The 21,088-nt window shown below is 39.5% G+C and overlaps 1 protein-coding gene across 4 annotated transcripts in view; it reads left to right on the forward strand.

Moving 5' to 3' along the window:
- Window positions 1–21,088, forward strand: part of LOC109103371 (alpha-N-acetylgalactosaminide alpha-2,6-sialyltransferase 3-like) — a 131,487-nt gene that overhangs the window by 69,075 nt on the left and 41,324 nt on the right. For all 4 annotated transcript variants that reach the window (XM_042719293.1, XM_042719290.1, XM_042719291.1 and 1 more), the window contains one exon: window positions 9,911–10,320. In XM_042719293.1, coding sequence (XP_042575227.1) covers window positions 9,911–10,320 — 410 coding nt within the window. The remainder of the gene's footprint in view (window positions 1–9,910; window positions 10,321–21,088) is intronic.

Here is a 21,088-nt window from a genome sequence, read left to right on the forward strand (position 1 = left end):
TGTAGTTCGTTACTACTCAACACTGTCTCTAAAGCCAAACTGAAAAATCTAGGACAAACATGCTTGTGTCTTTAATCACTTTTACTATTTTTATAATAAAAGATCTGTTCTGCTGTAACACATACTTAGTCATTGCTATTTGCATTTGGTGTCTCTCTCTCTTTATGATCTTATTTTCAGTCTGATTTAACATATACAGAGGTGCTGAACTCTGCATGGGACTAGATCAAAAGTGTTAATGCATGAAGCCCAGTCATAAAACAGACCTATGAACCGACAACATAAACATTATGCATGAACTTTGGTATTCACTTATCAACATGTTTTATTGTAAGTGTCAAAAAGCTCCTCTAACAGGCATTATTTTCTTCTGCATTTTTAGGGGAGGCTTTACTGTGGATATTTTTAACACAATATTTTATTAGGTGCACATATAATAAGCTCATATTTCACTTGATAACACATTGCTTAATATATTAGTGCTGCTGTACACTACTTCCTATTGTAAATGCAGATATATGATATTGTAGCAGTGCATTTCAATTAATCCATTCTGCATCAAATCAATTTATTTAGTTCTCCTGTGTGTTTTTCCATCTGCACATATATTCTTCTTTTTTTCTGCCCAGATTGCCATATGACACCCAGGCACAGCCCAGATGCTTCACTATGGTTTAATGACTACCAACTCAATGACAGTGTGTTCCTGGTCCAATCAACCAATCTTTATGTATAGACCAGTGTAAGCTGTGAGTCCAGCAGCAAGTTGTGACAGACTGCATCTTAATAGAAGGAAAAGCTAGAGTCTACATCTACTATCTACTATCTACTATCTAAATGATTTCATTCTGGTAGGAGGGATTGGATCCAGATTTGGTACTGAATGAAAGTGTCAAAGCCTTAAATTAAATGCAGGTAGCTACTGGTATCTCGTAGAGGTAAAATCAAAAGGGGTTTTATGTGTGAACCAGAATTTGACATCATTTGAACTTTTTTTTTTTCCTTTAACTGTTTTTTTTTTTCAGGATGCAAAATTGTAATTTACACTAAAAAAAATAAAAAATAGAATTAACTCTTTCCTTCCCTGCTTTTTTTAAGATACCAGCCACCACCAGCGCTCCGAGCATTTAATAATCACTCCAGCTCCGCTCTGGGTTCACAATTTCCCACTCCCGCTCCACTCCTTGCTCACTGATATCAGAAACACTGCTCCGCCTTCGCTCCATGTCTAAAGTATTTCAGTATGTTTGAAATAGCACAGTTCTGTTCATAACGTATATAAAAAAAATAAAATAAATAAAATAACAGGAGAGTTTTAAAGTGGCTTATTGGAAACACTAGTGTGCAAACTTTTTTCCTAACACATGACAAGCTATTAACATGGTTGTCAGCATTAAAAGGTTAAATTACTGCTTTTGAAAATAACAGTATGTTTTTGTCAGTTATTTTACCTACGGATCGATGCTTTTCTTACAGATTTCTGCTCATTCGAAATCAGATACAGCTGAAGTAGCACTGTATTACATTTGTTTGAATGCATTATTGAGAGAGCGATTGCATGTGAATAAGTGTTGTAGTACTTGTTTAAATCATGCTTTCAGCTGAAAATATCTATATCTAGAAGGAACAAACAAATTCCTTGAGAATTGTAACTTCCCGTTCATGTCCATTGCCGTCATCATAGCCTTCACATTCATTCTGATTTGAGTGATCCTTCTCTATCAAGCTAAATAAATATGTTTAACATGTAAATTCTTGCTTAATATGCAGTTATATTATGGACTGTTGCCAAGAATTGTACTCGTTATGGAGCGGTTGTGGAGCGCTCTTGGACCGAGTGAAAACCACGACTTTTAAAAAATCCGCTCCCCGATCCAGTCAAAATCACACCGCTCCACTACGCGCTCCGCTCTCACTCCGCTCCGATTACATACTCTGGTGTATACCGAGAAAAGGAGCAGACCATGCACTGAAACAACCCGAAGCATCACAGATGTCTCGCATAGAGACATCCGCTAAGAAGGCCTTGGAGGCCGCCACACCTCTGGTGGAGTGAGCCTTGACCTCCATGGGAGAGGGGAGGCCAGAGGACTCATAAGCTATAGAAATGGCATCTACTATCCACAGACTGAAGGTCTGTTTAGTAGTGGGGAGACCTCTCTTAGGGGGACCATAGCAAATGAACAACTGGTCCGCCCCTTCTCCACAGGACAGCTCTGTGGACGAATGTGCTCGCACAGGACACATACCATTAAGCTTCTTCTGGTCTGGCTTCCTGAAAGGAGGAGGACTGAAGGCCTGGAGTACACCGTGGTGTAGAAGAGGGGACCTTAGGAACATACCCCACTCACTCAAGGGTAAAGAAAAGCGCCAGACTGGGCACAAAGTCTATACAGGACGGGGCCACAGACAGGGCCTGTAGGTCCCCAATTCTCTTAAGAGAAGATATCACCAGCAGAAAAGCAGTCTTTATAGTGAGGTGGCGATCAGAGATCTCCTCAATAGGCTCAAAGGGAGGCCTACAGAGAGCTTCCAGCACCACAGCCAGGTCCCACGTGGGGACATGAGAACGTACCAGAGGCCTCAGCGCACCACAGAGGAAACGTGTAACCAGGGGGAGTCTGCCCACTGACTGGCCACTGAGAGGTGCGTGGTAGGCAGAAATGGCTGCCACGTAGACCTTCAGGGTGGAGTGGGTCAACCCTGTGGGGAAACGGGCCTGCAGGAACTCCAGCACTGTACCAACCAGGCAGTTAAAGGCACCCCGGTGGTTAGCTGATTTAGACAATATTACAAGAAACCTTGGCTGTACTCATGAGGCAGAACTCAAGGTAGCTCTAGTCCTCCTTCTACACTAGAGACCTAAAGTTTTCCATTTCTGATCATGACTGGCTTTTTTGAAAAGGTGTCATGCTTTTATACCTTTATAGTGATGCAAGAAAACAGATTTAGTTTGAAAAATGAACCAATAGTAATGCTATGAAAACAGTAAATGCTAAATTGATTAAATGAAAATGGAGAATAGTTTACTTAATTTTAGTTTAATTTGCTTAAATTAAATTAGTCAGAACAGTATGGATTTAGCCAATCTTCTGCCCTTCTTAAATGCATTTGTTGCATCCAATGGGGACATAATTACGTATTATAATTACTAATACTGTGTTTTTATGCATTGTGTTGTATCGCGCCACGTAAACATAAAACCATGAAAACTCTACGCTACTCTACGCCAGCTGTTCTCAATTCCAGTCCTCATGCCCCCCAAGCTCTGCATATTTTGCACGTCTCTCTTTAACACACCTAATTCAGATAATCAGCTCATTAGAAGGGAGCTCCGTGGATGAACTGTGTTCCCATTGACATGGTCCCTACACAGTGTTCATGGCTCCCTACTCCCTGAGCAGGGGAAATCTGTTGAAGTTTACCTCACTTTCGGAACATTCATTCATGGATTTGCACTGCACAACGTCTTCACACACGGACAAGTGTGACATCGTATACCTCTGTAAATAAATATAATTTAAATTCACGTCTCGCACACTTCAATGCACTTTGAATGGAACATATACGTTTGCTCTGAACTGGAATCATGGCGGAATATCCTGTGATGTCCACTTCACAGGGGACTTACGTTCAAATAGAACAAACGTCTGAAGCCATAATAGACATACAAAATGTGCAGAGCAGGGGGGTGCGAGGACTGGAATTGAGAATTGCTGCTCTAGACTGCTCAAAACTCGTGTTTGAATCATCACTGGCAAATCCTTTACATATGTAAACGTACTTACAGACTGTGAGTCAGAACAGCTGGCATTTTAGTCTTCTCTCCCAGGATCAGGAAACAGTCCTCCATAAAATGTGCTGCACACATCTGAATATTTGGGTTGAACTGTTCTGGAACAGTGTTGTAAATACAACTTAAAGGAAAACATTTTTTATCCGCTTAGAAAATCGCCACGTTTTATTTTGTCACCATACTTACTCGTGTAACTACTCATATGACCGTCTTTAAATAGGAAAAACGTGGAAGTGTTTGGTGGCTTCTAAATTCATCACTGTTTGGATACTAAGGAATGAATGGTGCTAAGCTAAATGCTAGCATAGTGGCGCCGTGCGCTACAGTGATTGAGTGCACGCACTGAGATGGGAGAGGTACATATCAGCTCATCCAAATCCTCAGTACTCATCTTGCTGGATCTGTCTGCTGCCTTTGACACAGTTAATCACCAGATTCTACCGTCCACCCTCAGAAAGATGGGCATCTCTGGAACAGCACTCCTGTGGTTCAAGTCCTACCTCTCAGATAGATCCTTCAGGGACGTCATTAGGATCTGTCATTCAGAAGCATGGCTTTTCCTATCACTGCTATGCTGATGACACTCAACTCTACTTTTCATTCCAACCAGATGATCCGACGGTAGCTGCCCGCATTGCAGCCTGTCTGAGTGACATTTCAAGCTGGATGAATGACCATCACCTTCAGCTCAACCTTACTAAGACAGAACTGCTGGTGGTTCCAGCTAACTCGTCGTTAAATCTCAACAACTCTATACAGCTGGGTTCATCAACAATAACTCCTTCCAGGACAGCCAGAAACTTAGGAGTTGTGATGGATCATCAGTTAAGCTTCACAGACCATATTGCTACAATGACTCGATCCTGCAGATTTGCCCTATACAACATTAGGAAGATTAGACTAGTGTTGCTTTCGTCAACGAAAATTATGACTAAATATCATCGTCAATGAACCTTAATCATGTGACGAAAACGAGACGCAACGAAAATCTTGGTCATGTGACGATGACTATAATTAAATGTATAATGCAATATCATTGACGAATAAAACCGAGACTAAATGTGGTTTACAAAATAAAAACTATGCTAAAATGTCTCTTTATTTTCGTTGAACAAAACGAGACGAAACAAAAAATTTAAACGTTATTTCGTCTCGATTAGTCGTTATTATTATTATTTTGCAGTATTTCTGTTTCCTGTGTCTCACTGCGCAGACGTGACCAACGTCACTTCCTTAAGCCCCACTCGCGGCATTATTTAGAAGACGACAACAAACAAAGTTAAGTGGGATTTATACTTTCGCCTGGCTACGCTGACTGCGAGCGCTCCTTCCCAAATGGACGAGGCTTTCATATTTGTCGCGTTCGCCGTTGTACTATTCTTTGAAACGACAGGGGAGCGATGAGAAGTAATTGTCCTCTAAAATCGTCGGGAATCACCGGTGAGAAGAAGTCATTTGCCAGTATGGCCAGTACAAGTCTTGTGATGAATGAGTTGATGAATTAATCATTTCTTTATGTACAAACTTAAAACAATCTTAAACTATTGGCTGTATTACGCATCAAACACAAGACAACTTTAAGCAAATAGTGTATAATTATCTAAATGAATTCTAATTCTATTTTATACAATAAAAATAAAACATAATTCTAATAAGAAGCCTTGGACAAACTATGCAAACATTTTTTTCCAAAAAAAGCATTTTCCGTCAAAAAACACCTGATGGAGTTTGAACTTCACATTAAACTGCTTCTGTTTCACACAAACGCCGACACAGACGTGCATGTTCGGCTAGAATCGCCCTAAACTCGTGCATGTTCGGATGCGGAAAGTTAGAAAAAATGCTGTGCACTCCACTACACGAAGTTCCAGCAACACCTTGATGACGTCATATTTTCCACGCTCGCCCATGCGAAATTGGGGACACGTCGAGTATAAATCAGCCTTGAAACAGAGAAAGGGACCGATGGCCGGCCAGCCGAGGTTCGTCTTCGAGGAAAAAATGAGCAGATTATTATTATTATTATTTTTATTGTTTTTATTTATTTTATTGAAATTTATGTGTGGGTACTTCTAACATGTTTGGTTGGTAAAATAAATGTAAATTCAAATCAGAGAGTCTTCCGTGTTTGGAATGGATGTATTCTTGAGTCTATAAGGTAACAATAATATAATAAGATAACCTTGTTTGAAATGGGTTTGGCTAAAAGAAAGTTTTGGTTTCGTCTATACTTCTAGGTACTTGTACTATACTGACTGGGTAAATAGAATTGCATTACTAAAAAGAGACTAAAATACCATTTTCATCGACTAAAACTAGACTAAAATCTCATCAGTTTTCATCGACTAAAACTTTACTAAAATGTCATCAGTTTTCGGCGACTAATACTAGACTAAAATGTCATCAGTTTTCGTCAACTAAAACTAGACTAGACTAAAAAGAGTATGAACGTGACTAAAACTAATAAAAACTAAAATGACAGCTTCACACAAACACTGGACTAAGACTAAAATTAAAACAGGCCGCCAAAAACAACACTAGATTAGACCCTTCCTGTCAGAGCAAGCCACCCAACTTCTTGTCCAAGCTCTCGTTCTCTCCAGACTGGACTATTGTAATGCTCTCCTAGCGGGTCTTCCTGCATGTACTATCAAGCCTCTACAACTGATCCAGAATGCAGCAGCGAGGTTTGTCTTCAATGAGCCAAAAAAAGCTCACGTTACTCCTCTCCTCATCAGGTTACACTGGCTACCAGTAGCCGCTCACATCAAATTCAAGGTACTGATGCTTGCCTACAAGACGACCACTGGCACAGCACCAATATACCTAAACTCACTAGTTCAAACTTATGCGCCCTCCAGAAGCTTGCGTTCTGTAAGTGAACGGCGCCTTGTGGTGTCATCCCAAAGAGGTTCAAAATCACTCTCACAAACCTTTTCCTGGACTGTGCCCGGCTGGTGGAATGACCTCCCAATCTCAATTCGAACATCCGACTCTTTACTCATTTTCAAAAAACATCTAAAGACTCATCTTTTTCGCCAGCACTTGACCAACGAATACTAGCACTTCTTGTCTATCCTATTCTTGGAAAAAAAAAATATAATTTTGCTACGAGTTCTGTGCTAGACTAACTGAGACTTGTATACACTTGTCACTTGTATACTGTTGTTGTTCTCTCGTTGGTCTGATTGCTTCTATTGTTCTCATTTGTAAGTCGCTTTGGATAAAAGCGTCTGCTAAATGATTAAATGTAAATGTAATGTCTAAGTTGAGGGAAGAACATAGTGGAATATGGAAAAACGGTAGTGTTTTCCTTTAACCACTGATTTGCATCTTCACGACATGGTGCCGGCGGCAATAGTGAGAATCAATGGTTACACCTTTTTCCTTTGTGTGAACAGTTGGGCGGTGTTATGCAAAGCTTCCCACATCGTGACGTAGACAAATGGGGGAGTATTTAAAAGAGGCATTTAAGGAGGGTGTGGACGAGTCTTAACTTTTATAAAGAATATCTCTTTGGGTTTGAGACTTTAGTCTTTGCAACTTTACAGATCTTTTTTATGCACCAAGAGCTTGTAACACTCCAAAGAGAAAGGAAAACTTGAAATCGCATCATATGACCCCTTTAAAATAGCTTGTGCATCTTTTTTTAATTTCCATACATTTCTTTCGTCTGCTGATAAACATAATCTCATTTCCACTTTTGGAAGCCAAATATCTATCATTTGCCAAGCACTAAGTGTGTCTTACTGCTGTTGTTGTTCACTGTGTCACAGTCACAGTAATTCAGTGGTTGTCTTATCAGTTCTTTGTTCCCAAGAGAATAATATGAGTAATGACAAATTTAAGAGGCGTAACTCAAATTACTTCCTAATTGTAACTGATCTGCTGGTCAGTCATAAGCTATTGATCGGCCCCTGCCACCATTATCCTGTCTTGAGCAATAGTAATTTGTGCTCAGATTTGCAGATCAGCCAAGCAGGGCAAACTTGCTCTAATTTGTTAGGCCAATCTCATGGCACTCAGCATCCCTTTGGTATTCTAGGCGGATGAATAGAAAGACCAGGGTGATAGATTTAATGACATAGTGTTGATGATTAGTCATTACACTGCTGGTTAGAAGGGGTAAGTATTTAAGGGTCCTGTCAAAGTAGCATTTCACACTCTGCATACCCACATTTTTAGTATATTTGCCAAGCAATCTAAGCAGACTATTACTTCTTACATTTCAGGCCAAGTACCACCTTTAATCAGAACAAATCAGAACTAAAATTTAATTTGTAGCTGTCCCATTATGTTTTTCCAGTAAGAGTTTTGTTCACAAAATTCAGAGGTGTACACAGGACCACCTGACTAATTGAGATGGAGCTCAGTTTAAGAAGTGCTATAATAGAAGTTTCTGATAAAGCTTCAAATTTCTTTCCACTGTGAAAGTGGATTATCATCCGTTGGGATGCACGACTCTACCAAGAACTGAATATAGCAGTAACATTCACAATAATGCCACACTTGGCTGCCCCTGAAAGCATACAGCATCACTTCTCATCATCTCAATGTCACATATCCACAAAGCCACTCAATGCATTTAGTTGTAAGACCAAGTTTTAGATGAATGAGAAAAAATATTTTTATGTTATGTTATGTTTATGCCAGAAACAGGCACTAAGGAACATAATTGTGCAATTAGGACGTAAACCCACAAATACAATCTTCTTTTCTTTTTTAAGCCTTAGTGATATAGATTTATTTTTATATTTTGTTGTATGTGTGTGTGTGTGTGTGTGTGTGTGTCTGCATTAAATTGTTCAAAACTTACAGTAAAGAAAATTTTAATACTACAAAATATTTCCATTTCATATAAATTCTTTTAAAGAACTCTTTTGAACTTTTTTTATTCATATATATATATATATATATATATATATATATATATATATATATATATATATATATATATATATATATATGTATATATATATAATTTTTTTTTTTTTTTTGGACAAAACATAAAGCAACTATTTTCAGCTTTGACAATCCAAATCATTCTGATATGCTAATTTGGTATTCAGGAAACATTTCTTAAGGATCACGTAACACTGAAGACTGGAGTAATGGCTGCTGAAAATTCAGTTTTGCCAACACAGGAATACATTGTAAATTATAGTACATATATTTTAAATAAATTGTTATAATATTTCACAATGTTACATTTTTACTATTTATTTAATCATAGAATCACATTGCCTTGGTAATTATTGCCTTGGTGAGCAAAAAAAAAAAAAAAAAAAAAATTCTTTCAAAAACATTGAAAGCCATTGTATATATAATCATTCAAATAATAATTTTATGTTATCATTTTTGTGCCAGTAGTGTTTTTACAAGTTCACTAGTTACAGAAATACAGTATACATTCATATTTGTACATTTCTTGTAATATGTGGAGTTTTGTGAAACAATATTTCTGTCATGACAACTCTCTGAGGTATTGGCATGGTAATGTACATGACAATGTTAATGTATTTGGTCTTGGCGGAATAGATCTGCTACGCTGCTGCTGCTTCAGAGCAAGTACAGAGACTTGCTACTGCCAATACATCCACAACTGGCTGCTGTGAGCATGTAAGAAATATTGATGCTGCAAATATAACATACATGAAATAACCCCATAGCATACATGAATCACCTCGTCGCAGATCTATACAGGTGGTGCAGGGGAAGGTGGAGGGTTTCTGAAGCAAGCTGCACTGCTACGGCTAGCTCTAATCATATATTTGAATGTTGAGCATCAAGCTCATTGGCTACCAATACAGGAGAGAACCAATCAGCTACAGTATGCCATGTGATAATGATGTCATTACATCAGATTGAGTTAGACCTATCGGACTGCTATCAGAGTTTCATGCCAGAACTCTGTATGTATTGTGAAAAGCTCTACACAAGTAAAACTGACTTGACTAAACACGCTTAATCAGGATCAATAGATCTAGTATTGCCTCTACAGTGAAAAGCTGTAGCATTGTTTGGTTAAAATAGACTATGAAAGTTTGCAGTACTGTACATGATTTAACTGAACATTTGATTCTAAATTAGCCGATTTGCTCTGCTCTCTTTTAGCCGTTGAAGCTGCATTGTGAGGTTTGCAGTATAGTGTCCAGCTCTGGCCAGATGCTGGGACGTGAGGCAGGAGCCGAGATTGACCAGTCCTCCTGCATCTGGAGAATGAACAACGCACCCACCCGTGGCTTTGAGAGGGATGTGGGCCGCAGGACAGACCTGAGAGTGGTGTCTCACACTAGTGTTCCTCTGCTAATTCAAAAACCCCAGCACTTCTTTGGCCAGGGGAATGAGACAGTCTATGTGGTGTGGGGACCCTTGCGCAACATGAGGCAAGATGGCAAGGGCATTGTGTACAACATGCTGCAGCAAGCGGTGGAAAACTACCCACATGCACGCATCTACGTCACCACAGAGGACCGCATGAATTACTGCGACACTGTTTTCAAGAAGGAAACGGGCAAAGACAGGTAACAGCACTGTAGCCATCATCACTGTTTAGATTTAATGTGGGGAGTCAACAATGTCAGGATGACACATTATTATAATGTAGTGAAGAAAAATTTTGTATAGTCATAATTATCATAGTACATTTTTTCTTTTCTTTTTTTTTTCTTTTTAAATTTATGGGCAGGGGAGTGAATGTTTATGAGTGACAATTGTGCCACCCGCTGGTCTTGAGTCGCACGGAGGAGCTCCGGAAGAATGCTCTATTCTAGAATCAAATCACTGAGGGTACTTCGTGAGGGTGATTTAGCCTTCATGCACAGCTATTTTGACATATGATGTTTTATCAACAAAGTTCGGAAGGAGCACATTCAGATAATTAACCTAATTAATATGAGGGGTGCACAATCCGTAATAAAGAAAATTAACAAGATAAGAGGTATATATACACTGCAGACCTACAGTACCTCTGTTCCTTGACAGTTTTTCCAGGATCCCTCCGCCACCCTTTCTCCGCACTTACAACTATTTTCACACCAAACACAAATAACCTTTACTCTGTGTACTCTGGGTTCAGGCCGAAATTCCGAGCTCGGAGCCCTCCCCTCGGACAGCACACCAAATACGCATAACCTTTACTCTGTTTATTATATGTAGTGAACTTGTGAAATCATATTTTATCCAGTCCATTGTTATGATTATCACTATGTCAGTCATTGCGATTTTACGAGAGAATCCCCCATTTATATGCATATGTCACTCCTGAAACTTTGCAGCAGGTTTGCCATGTTGGTCCTCTTAGCAGCATAAAAAAAACCAAAATTTTTATTCAAATTCTGAATCAAATTAAGAATCAAGGTCACTCATTTCAGTTCATTGCAATTCCATTATAATCAATAAATCTCTTTACACTGTACAATAAATTTCTTATTTACATCGAGTCTACACTTTGTTATAATGAGTAGGGATTTAACGATATTATCAATATCACGATATTGTGATAGCAAAACTGTCTCGATATTATCGTGATCACATGACTATATGAAATGATAGTTCTTCCAGGCAAAAAGTGTAGTTTTTAAAATATATTTGTTTTGTGCCATTATGCTTGGTACAGTATATAGGGTGATCATACATCCTCTTTTCCCTGGACACTTTCTGGACCTACAAAAATGCATCTGGCCGGGATTTCTTAATTGCCCAAAATGCCTGGGATTTGGGTTTTCTTAAGCTCGCTCCCACTGAATCGCGCGATTTTCATGTCCACTCCTTTAAACAATCTAATATTGTATAATATAATTTTGGCACATCAGGGAGCTGCTCTCAGGATGCGGTGTATTTAATTATTTTTGAATGAGGGTTTGCGCTGTTTACTTTCAATTTCGATTTCGCAATCACACACACTCTGTGTAAAGGGAGCACATCTTACAAGATCAGATATTTGTCAGTAAGCTCAGGATCTGTTGAGCAGCGAATACTCCAGCATGGTCTTGTCAGTCATCTCTCTTTATTCTCGACCTGAGATCAGTCAAATGACTCCCGCAGCTCTTCTTGGATGCAGGGTTGCCAAGTCCGCATTTTTTCCACAGAATTGGGCTATTTTTAAACTGTTGCCATGGGTTGAATTTCCCAGGTGGGTTAAGGGTTTGAAATATTGCATAAATTACATTTGACTGAAATGCTTGTATTGAAACATTTTGCATTCTACCTATGATAAAACTTTCATGGACTTCTACATTAACTTTTCTCTCCTGGTGGAATGACCTTCCCAACTCAATCTAAGCAGCTGAGTCCTTAATATTTTTGTGAAACGGTTGAAAACACATCTCTTTCATCTTCATTTGACCCTCTAACTGTAGCACTCTCTATTCTAATGCTACTTCTAATTTTATCTCCTTTTTATTAAAAAACTTACCCTCTAATATTTGCACTCTCCATACTATTTCTATTCTAACTACTTGTTTTATTTATAAAGAAAGAAGAGCCTCTAACAGTAGCATTCTCTATTCTTTCTCAATTCTCTCTATTTATTTTATTTTTAATTATTATAAATAATGACCTTCTAACACTTGGATTATCTATTCTTTTTCTGTTCTATGGACTTGCTTTATTTTTTATTTAAAAATGACCCTCTAACACTAGCATTCTGTATTTTTTTTTCTATTATTTCTACTTGTTTTCTTTTTATTTATTAAAAAAACAAAATAAGCAAAAAAATAAATAAATAAATAAAAAAAAAAAAAAAAACCTTGCTATGTATACTGTTAGGCGAAGCTCCGCCCCTGTCCCCGACCATGAACTCTGCCCCCTACTCTCCTCTTTTTGAAAAACTATAATATGGTCACCCTAACAGTATCTGTCAAATGAACTAAAACCGAAAGCACAATATGGCTTAATCCCTTCATCAACTTTTGCTGTTTTTGCTGCATGTTTTAAAGTGAAGTGGAGATATTGTTCAGGCGATCAGCTTGTGATCCAGTGGTTTCCGCACCTCAGAATGGCTCCGTTCACTGTGAATGAATGCAGTGAACTTGTTTATTGCATGTGCTGTGAGTGCGCATGTTTGGGAATGCAACAGCTACCAGATATGCTTTATTTTCGCAGCAGATGATTATAGTTTTTAACTAGATTTGTAGTGAGTTAGATTAGTTGAAGTTAGATTACTAACCTCTAATTCATTCTAAATTATCTGCTTCTACAATTGACATGGTTCTGCAAAAATACTTTTTTTTACAGCATTTGCAAATATAGAACAAAGATGAATGCACTCATGCCTGACATTTCAATGTGATACTAGGAGAACTATACAATCTAAATAAAGAGCAGGGCTTCAAGTGTTTGTATGCTTTTAGTATCTCTTGCCATGTGCCAGTTTGAGGAAACATTTTTTTTTCTTCATGTTCAGTCCAAGTTCCATGTTGAGATTTGAAAAAAAGTCACATTGTACATTGATTCTCAAAGTTGTTCATACATGAGTCTTGGAAGCGTAGCCATTAGGCTCCCTTCAACTGAACTTTTGACCAGGATTTGATTCAGGCTTTCTTCACAGGAAGACTATAAATGACAAGAAATTAAACGAATGAAACTGAAATACAGAGTAATATGCAGAACAGGTTGAGACTGAATTATCAACTGCTATCCCAAATACTTTCCAGTTCAAACATTGTTTATAAAATGCTAAACTTACATTTCCAATGGTCTCCAATTGCATCTGTCATGTGATCTTGACAACAATGTTTTACGATATACTTAAAGGGATAGTTCACCCAAAATGTTGTCATTAATTACTCACCTTCATGTCGTTCCAAACCTGTAAGTCCTCCGTTCATCTTCAGAACACAAATTAAGATATTTCTGATGAAATCCGAGAGTTTTCTGACCCACAGCGGATGCATGTGGTGCTGCTGACGTAGACTCAGCATGCGCTGCACCTTGTTTACTGGTAAAGGAACAGTACTCTTGTTAATGGCAGCAGAATCTCCAAGGAAAAAAGAAATCATTGAATAAAGTTGTTATTTTTGTTTTCTATGCACACAAGAATTATTCTTTTTAGCTTCTATAAGGTCCAAAAATTTAATTTTTTAAAGTCAGGGGTGTCAAACTCAGTTCCTGGAGGGCCGGAGCCCTGCAGAGTTTTGTTCCAACCCTGCTCAAACACATATATCACATAGTTTTCAAATAAGCCTGAAGGACTTACAGGGCTGCAGGGCTCTACAGGGCTTTTCTTGACATTTGCTCTGCCAGCTCCTGGCATAAAGCACTCTAAACACAGTTGTACCGCACTACATCACCTCAGTAACGTTAATACGGCAGATGCTTTATGACACACTCAGGGCCCTATCATACACCCGGCGCAATGCGGCGCAAGGCGCAGCACAAGTGTGTTTGCGAGTTTCAGTCCGGCACCATTCAGGGTGCTTTCACACTAGCACTTTTGGTGCGCACCCGGGTTTGATTGACGTCAGAGTTTGGTTTTGGATGATGTGAACGCTGTCTTCCGAACTCGGGTGCGCACCCGTGAACCGTACCTGAGTCCACTTAAAAACGGTGGTCTGGGGTACGGTTCATGTGAACTCTGGTACGGCTCGCTGATGATGTGAACACAATCGTACCAAATCGCGGAAGTGAACCGCTATTAATGACGTATTATTTGATGAAAATGTGTGTTTGTGTGTGTGTTTCACTCACTTTCCTGACGAGCGTGACTGACGCGCTGCAAGCAGAGACCTGTATATCTCATTTCTGTTCGCCTTCAGCATTCTTTAGAGCATGTGCAGTACATTCGTAAGACAGACGCAAGTGCCGTTATGTACCGAAGCTTTGTAAACAAAATGAACGGTTCAAAAACGTAAATACATAAAAGTGCAGAGAGTAATGTTATGCATTTGCCGCCTTCTCCTGCGCCTTCGTTCCTAAGCAAAGGGGTAAACAGCAGCTGGCTTGATGACGCAAGTGATCCGTGGTTCGGACTCAAATATTATAATATGAACACAGTCCAGCGGGGTCAGGGGGAGCAATCGAACTCGGGTTCGGACCAGGCAAGTGAACCAAGTGTGAAAGCACCATCAGAATCAGGCTATCTATTTGCTCGTGCACGATCAGCTCTGTTTCATCTCGGAGACACGTTCTGTCTTTGCGCTTGCCAAATTCCGCAGTGTCCATAGCAAATCCGTCATGGCACGAGCGCAACTGGCTCTTAAAGGCAATGGAAGATGAGACTCTGATTGGTTTATTGCACGTTACGCCAAAAAAAACCCCATTACTCATTAAGAGAACAGGGACAACCCGTTTAGACCATGCGCCCGGGCGCGCCAACCGTTTTTTCGTCGTTAAAATAGCAAAAGTGGATTTGGACATGCCCTGAGTGCACCTGCGTGTGCGCTTTACACTTTGCATTTAGATCGTTAAAATAGGGCCCTCAGTAACAAATACACCCCATCAACAACAATTAAACGTTAATAAACAATTACAAGTGAGCACACTGTAACATTCCTTTGCCAAACAAGCCAGACAACATATAAGTTAATGTTACAGTTTGTTACATTTAACAAAAAAACAACGTACCACGAAAGTGTAACCCGAAATCTGACTTATAAATGAAATTTTGACCGAGACTATCTCTGTGAGTAATGGCGCCTGCTCTAGGCAGTTTTCGCGTCGATAATCAACTGAGCTTCTTCTTCCTACAATGCAAAGCGTAACTCAAAAATACAGAAAAAACACCTGTAAAAACCAAATAGGAAAATTCCTTCAAATTACTGGAGTATATTGTACTGTATTTTTACTGAATTTTTTACAGTGTAGAATGGCAGCTGTGCATTTCATCTGAAGACAGTGTTCTTTGTCCTCTTTAGATGTGTAATACAAATAGCTGTAGCCTTATGTAAAATGGTACTTCAGTAACTCAGTGTTCTTGGGAAGGCAAAGTAGGTAAAATCTTCCTCGCATTGTTGTCAACATCCCAGCGGTACCAAAGGTGAGATGTCGTCAGAAGAAATCAATGGACTCTCAAGGTTATTTGAGTTCTGAAGTGCACTCGCTGTGTGCTAATGAGTCTGGCACACTGTGCGCTCACAGCACAGGAATTAATCAGCTGTTGATATTACTCATTACAGTCATCAGACCATAACATAACACCCTCATGAATGTTTCATTTGAAGTTGAGCGCTCACAAAGTCAGCAGGTTCACTGTAACTCTCTAAAATGTCTAAAAAAATCTCTATTTCATGGAGAGGCTTAGATTACATTTGATCAGTCCGACTGAAATGCTGCGATAGTTCTGCCTTTCAAGAGTAATCCCCACATGATAGTCCTAATGCTGTTGTGTTATAGCATAGATAAGAGATATTCCTAAGGAGGCCTGGAGAGGATTATCCTTTATCCTACATCAATTCCTTTAGAGGAAAAGCAAGCAGATAGTGATGTCTCTAACAGTGTGCTGCAGTTTGTATATCCGGTAGGTGAGATGCGGCCATTTACCGCATAGAGAAGAGACACTTATAGTGTGAGTGAATGCATTGCCATGAGCAGATGTGTGTCTAATGTCAGTAATAAATCAGCTTTAATAGAGCAGATCGGCATGTCAGGAAACAGTTGGCAGCAAAGCCTTTGTTTTGAATCACATTTCTGAAGCAGCTTCACTTACAGGCAACACCTGCGATTGGACCGTGTGGTTGAAATGCATCAAATTATCGCTAATACAGCCTAAAATCAAAGAAAGCTGCGGCAGAATCCAAAAGAACTTAAATGTCAGTGAATGCAGTTATACTATAAATAATACATAGTAAATATGAAATCTTAATAATAAAGGTTTATAAAAAAAATAAAAAATAAAACTTTGTCCTCCTCAGAAATCACTTTCTATTTTAGCTGATGTCACGAATCTGTCTTACTTTTTTATCCCTTCCCTCTAAACTAATGCCCACTTTTCATGTTCAAATTATTATTACGGTATTATTATTTCAAAAAATGCTCAGTGCATTTAAAATCCACAACAAAACTTTACTCAGTGTTCACATTATTTTGAAACATTTCATCTTTATATATGATTCCTCACAACACACGTATTCAATCAATCAATTATAGTTCCATTCTACAAAAATTCTACATCTATACTACAAAAAAAAAAAAAAAAAAAAAAGACTTTAACCTAAAGCTTGACATTTTTGAAAACTTTTAGGGCATGGAATATTATATAAATCTTGAGGTGCATCTTGCATCCTTTAAAAGAAAATAAGATGGTTAAAATAAAATAAGCTCCTAATGAAAACTTCTTTCCCATGGAAAATGAATTTGCACCAATTTCATGCTCTAGTTAGGTTCTATCAGGAACTATTCAGTATAGAGTAATATAGATATGAAAAAACAGGATTGATTCCAACCTGCAACTTAAAACATATTTGAATCCTTTTGAGATCTGCTTTAACGGCAGTGGATTTAATTCCCATTAGATTTTGGGGAAAGTGTGAAATAAACCGTTTTGTTTTTAATAAAGACAGATGGTTACATCCTTTGCTTTATCCATATCTTTATTAGATTTAGTACAGCAAATATCCTACAGATTGATGTCAACTTTAGAATAACGTTTTAAGGGGTCAGTGACATGATGCTAATCATTAAACATGGATGTATTTATGAAAATAATAATAATAATAATTAAAAATGCAGTTCATAAATACAGTGACATTTGAATACACCTCTTCTATGTTGAGCATATTTTACATTTTTATTTCTTTATTTATATTTTTTGGTGGAGGGGAGTTTTGAAAAGAAAACCTTGGGTAGTCTAGCATAATATTTTTTTTCATTACACTGCCTTTTAAAAGTTTGGATAAAAAAATACAGTTACAGTTATTTTATAAAAATATAGTAAAAACAATATTGTGATATATTATTACAATTCAAATAAATTATCTCTATTTTCTATTTAATTTAAGTCTATTTAATTTTAAATTTATAACATTACAATTGCCTTTACTGTCACTTTTGCTAATTAAAAGTATTCATTTATTTTTAAAAAAGATTATTAACCCCAAACATTTGAACAGTAGTGTATTTCTTAGGTAGAAAAAAATGTCTCAGGTTACACATGTAACCATGGTTCCCTGAGAATAGGGAACGAGACGCTGCATCCTCTAGTGGGTGCTAGGGGAACACCTTCAGCGTGACCGGTGCCTGGTGCATGAATGAAAAAACAACAATAAACCTGACATTGGCAGGCAGCAGTCTATGATGTAAACAATAACACGCCTGCGGGTATAAAAGAGTACCTATGGAATACGTCATCTTCTTTTTGTCTGAAGGAGACGCAGGCAGGAATGCCTGAAGCATGGCTTTGGCAAAAGTCAGAGCAGCATCTCGTTCCCTATTCTCAGGGAACCATGGTTACATGCATAACCTGAGACGTTCCCTTTTGAAAGGGAACTTCACGATGCATCCTCTAGAGGGTATACCAATGCTGCCATGCTGAGGGATGAGTGCCCAAATAACTGGATTTCCTAAGTCAAAGACTCAAGTAGCCTCATCCCTGCCCCAGCGAAATCCCTGTGGCCAGAGCCCGAGCTACAAACCTCTACAGGCAAGCTCAAAGCTCGCCAATCGTCATAGACTAGCTCACCTACGAAACTATGGAACTCTAAGAGTGGAGGTCTCAACATAACAACTTTAGAACTAGAGGATACCTAGCTACACTCAACACTAGGGACAGCTAGTGAGGCTCAAAGAAAGAGCCTACACATTAATACTGCATAAGCGGAGCTCTGGAGAGCGGAGGCTTCAGCAGAATGACTCTCTTAACAATAGGAAGCATAACAACACTCAATCCTGGTAGGGGAACTCTTAAGAATGGAGGTCTCAGCATAACAACTCTCTAAAGCAAGAAGAGACCTGGCTACACTAAAACCCAGAGACAGTTAGTGTGGCTCAAAGGAGCCTAAATACTCATATTACTGCCAAAGATGGAGTCCTGAAGAACAGAGGCTTCAGTAGACTGACTCTCTTAAATGAGAGGAAGCATAACATCACTCGATCCTGGTGGAGGAACTCTTAAGATTGGAGGTCTCAGCATAATGACTTTCAAAATGAGAGGAGCCCTGACTACACTCAACGTTAGAGACAGCTACTGAGGCTTTAAAGAAAGAGCCCACACATCAAACTGCATAAAGTGGAGCTCTAGAGAGCGGAGGCTTCAGCAGAATGAGTCTCTTAAATGAAAGGAAGCCTAACAACACTCAGCCCTAATTGAGGAGCTCTTAATAGGGGAGATCTCAGCATAACAACTCTCTAAAGGGAGAGGAGACCTAGCTACACTCAATGCCAGAGGCAGTTAGCAAGGCTCACAATAGAGCCTACATACTAATAGTACTGCCTAAGCGGAGCTCTGGAGAGCGGAGGCTGCAGCAGAATGACTCTTAAACAAAAGGAGCCTAACAATGCTCAGTCCTGGTTGGGGAACTCTAAGAGCGGAGGTCTCAGCATAACGACTCTCTAAAACAAGAGGAGACCTAGCTACACTCAACGCAGGAGGCAGTTAGTAAGGCTCAAAAAGAGCCTACATACTAAATTACTGCCAAAGACGGAGTTCTGAAGAGCACAGTCTTCAACAGTATAAGTTCTCTTAAAAGAGAAGAAGCATAAACAACACTCAGCCCTTAATTGAGAAGCTCTTAAGAGTGGAGATCCCAGAATAACAACTCTCTAAAACAAGAGGAGACCTAGCTACACTCAACGCCAGAGGCAGTTAGCGAGGCTCACAATAGAGTCTACATACTAATAGTACTGCCTATGTGGATATCTGGAGAATGGAGGCTGCAGCAGAATGACTCTCTTAAACAAGGGAAAGCCTAACAACACTCAATCTTAAGAGTGGAGGTCTCAGCATAACGAATCTCTGAACGAGAAAAGACCTGGCTACACTCAGCACTAGAGACAGTTAGTGAGGCTCAAGGAAAAAGCTTGTCCACTAATTCTACTGACTAATGGCTTCAGCAGGATGACTCTCTCTTACACTCTACACTCTTAAATGAGAGGAAACCTAACAACCCTCAACCTTATTAGGGGAACTCTTGAGAGTGAAGCTCTCAATGAGAGGTGACCTTAATAAACTCATTGCTAGAGACAATAAGTCTGGAGAGTAGAAGCTTCAGCCGAAAGATTTTCTTTTTATTCTTAACTGAGAGGAAGCCTAACAACACTCAAATCCTAGTTAAAGAGCTCTGGAGAGCAGAGGCTTCAACAAATTGACTCTCCCAAATGAGAGGGAGCCTATGACACTCAACCATGTTAAAAACATACACTCTATTATCAAACCCAGTTCCAGACCATCAGATTGAATCTTCATCATTGGTCTAGCCCCAGAGTCTGACTTGTTAAGTGCACGTGATGGGGGGGGGGGGTTAACGTTTAGTACCACTACCAGCTCCTGATGGCTGATCCCGTCTGCGCTGGATGGTGTCCCTCAGGTCACTTTTCTTCTTATTCCTCGACTCGCACCTCCTCTGTGTTCTACTTCTTTGAGGAGGAGGGCCATGACTAGCGTCACTAACCACCTGGCCAGCAGACCAGGATGGGCCAGGTTCTCCCCCGTGTTTGGGCGCAGACATAAACCTGTAAGGTATTAAGGACTTAAAAGCTGCTGAGCATGCCTTCGCCTCCTTGAATTTGTCGACCTCCATCTCAACGGATGTGCCAAACCATTCCGAAGGCGAAACCAGCACATCGAGAAGAAAACGTTTCTCTTTCCTCCCGATGTCTTCCAAGTTCAACAACAGATGTCTCTCTGTGGCTAACATCGCCATCATTGACCTATCGATCGCGGCATATGTTTACTTGGTGGCCCTGAGAGCCAGATCTGTGGTGTGGCGCAATTCAGCTTCCGCCTCAGGGGAAAGCCCCTGGCCCTGGTCTACGTCCTTCAGCAGTTCAGCCTGGTACGCCTGCAACACTGACATTGTGTGCAAGGCAGCACCAGCCTGACCCGCTGCCGTGTATGCCCTGCCATTCAAGTGAGACGTCTCTTTTAGTGGCTTGGATGGCAGGGCCGGAGCCTTCAAAGTCAATGTCACCCCAGCTGAGAGAGAGCTTACACGGTTCTCTTCAAAAGGGGGCATCAACACATATCCATTCTCACGCATCCTCTTGACATTAGGATAATTAGCATGCTGGTATCGATGAATGTGGGCTGAATATGGTTTACCCCATGCCTTCTAGATCTCACTATGAAGATCTGAAAGGAATGGGAGGCTCATGGGATCTGGAAGGTTAAGTCCAGAAAGTAATTGCTCATCAAGTCTA

The sequence above is a fragment of the Cyprinus carpio genome, chromosome B2, assembly GCF_018340385.1.
Source record: "Cyprinus carpio isolate SPL01 chromosome B2, ASM1834038v1, whole genome shotgun sequence".
Taxonomy (NCBI): Eukaryota; Metazoa; Chordata; class Actinopteri; order Cypriniformes; family Cyprinidae; genus Cyprinus; species Cyprinus carpio.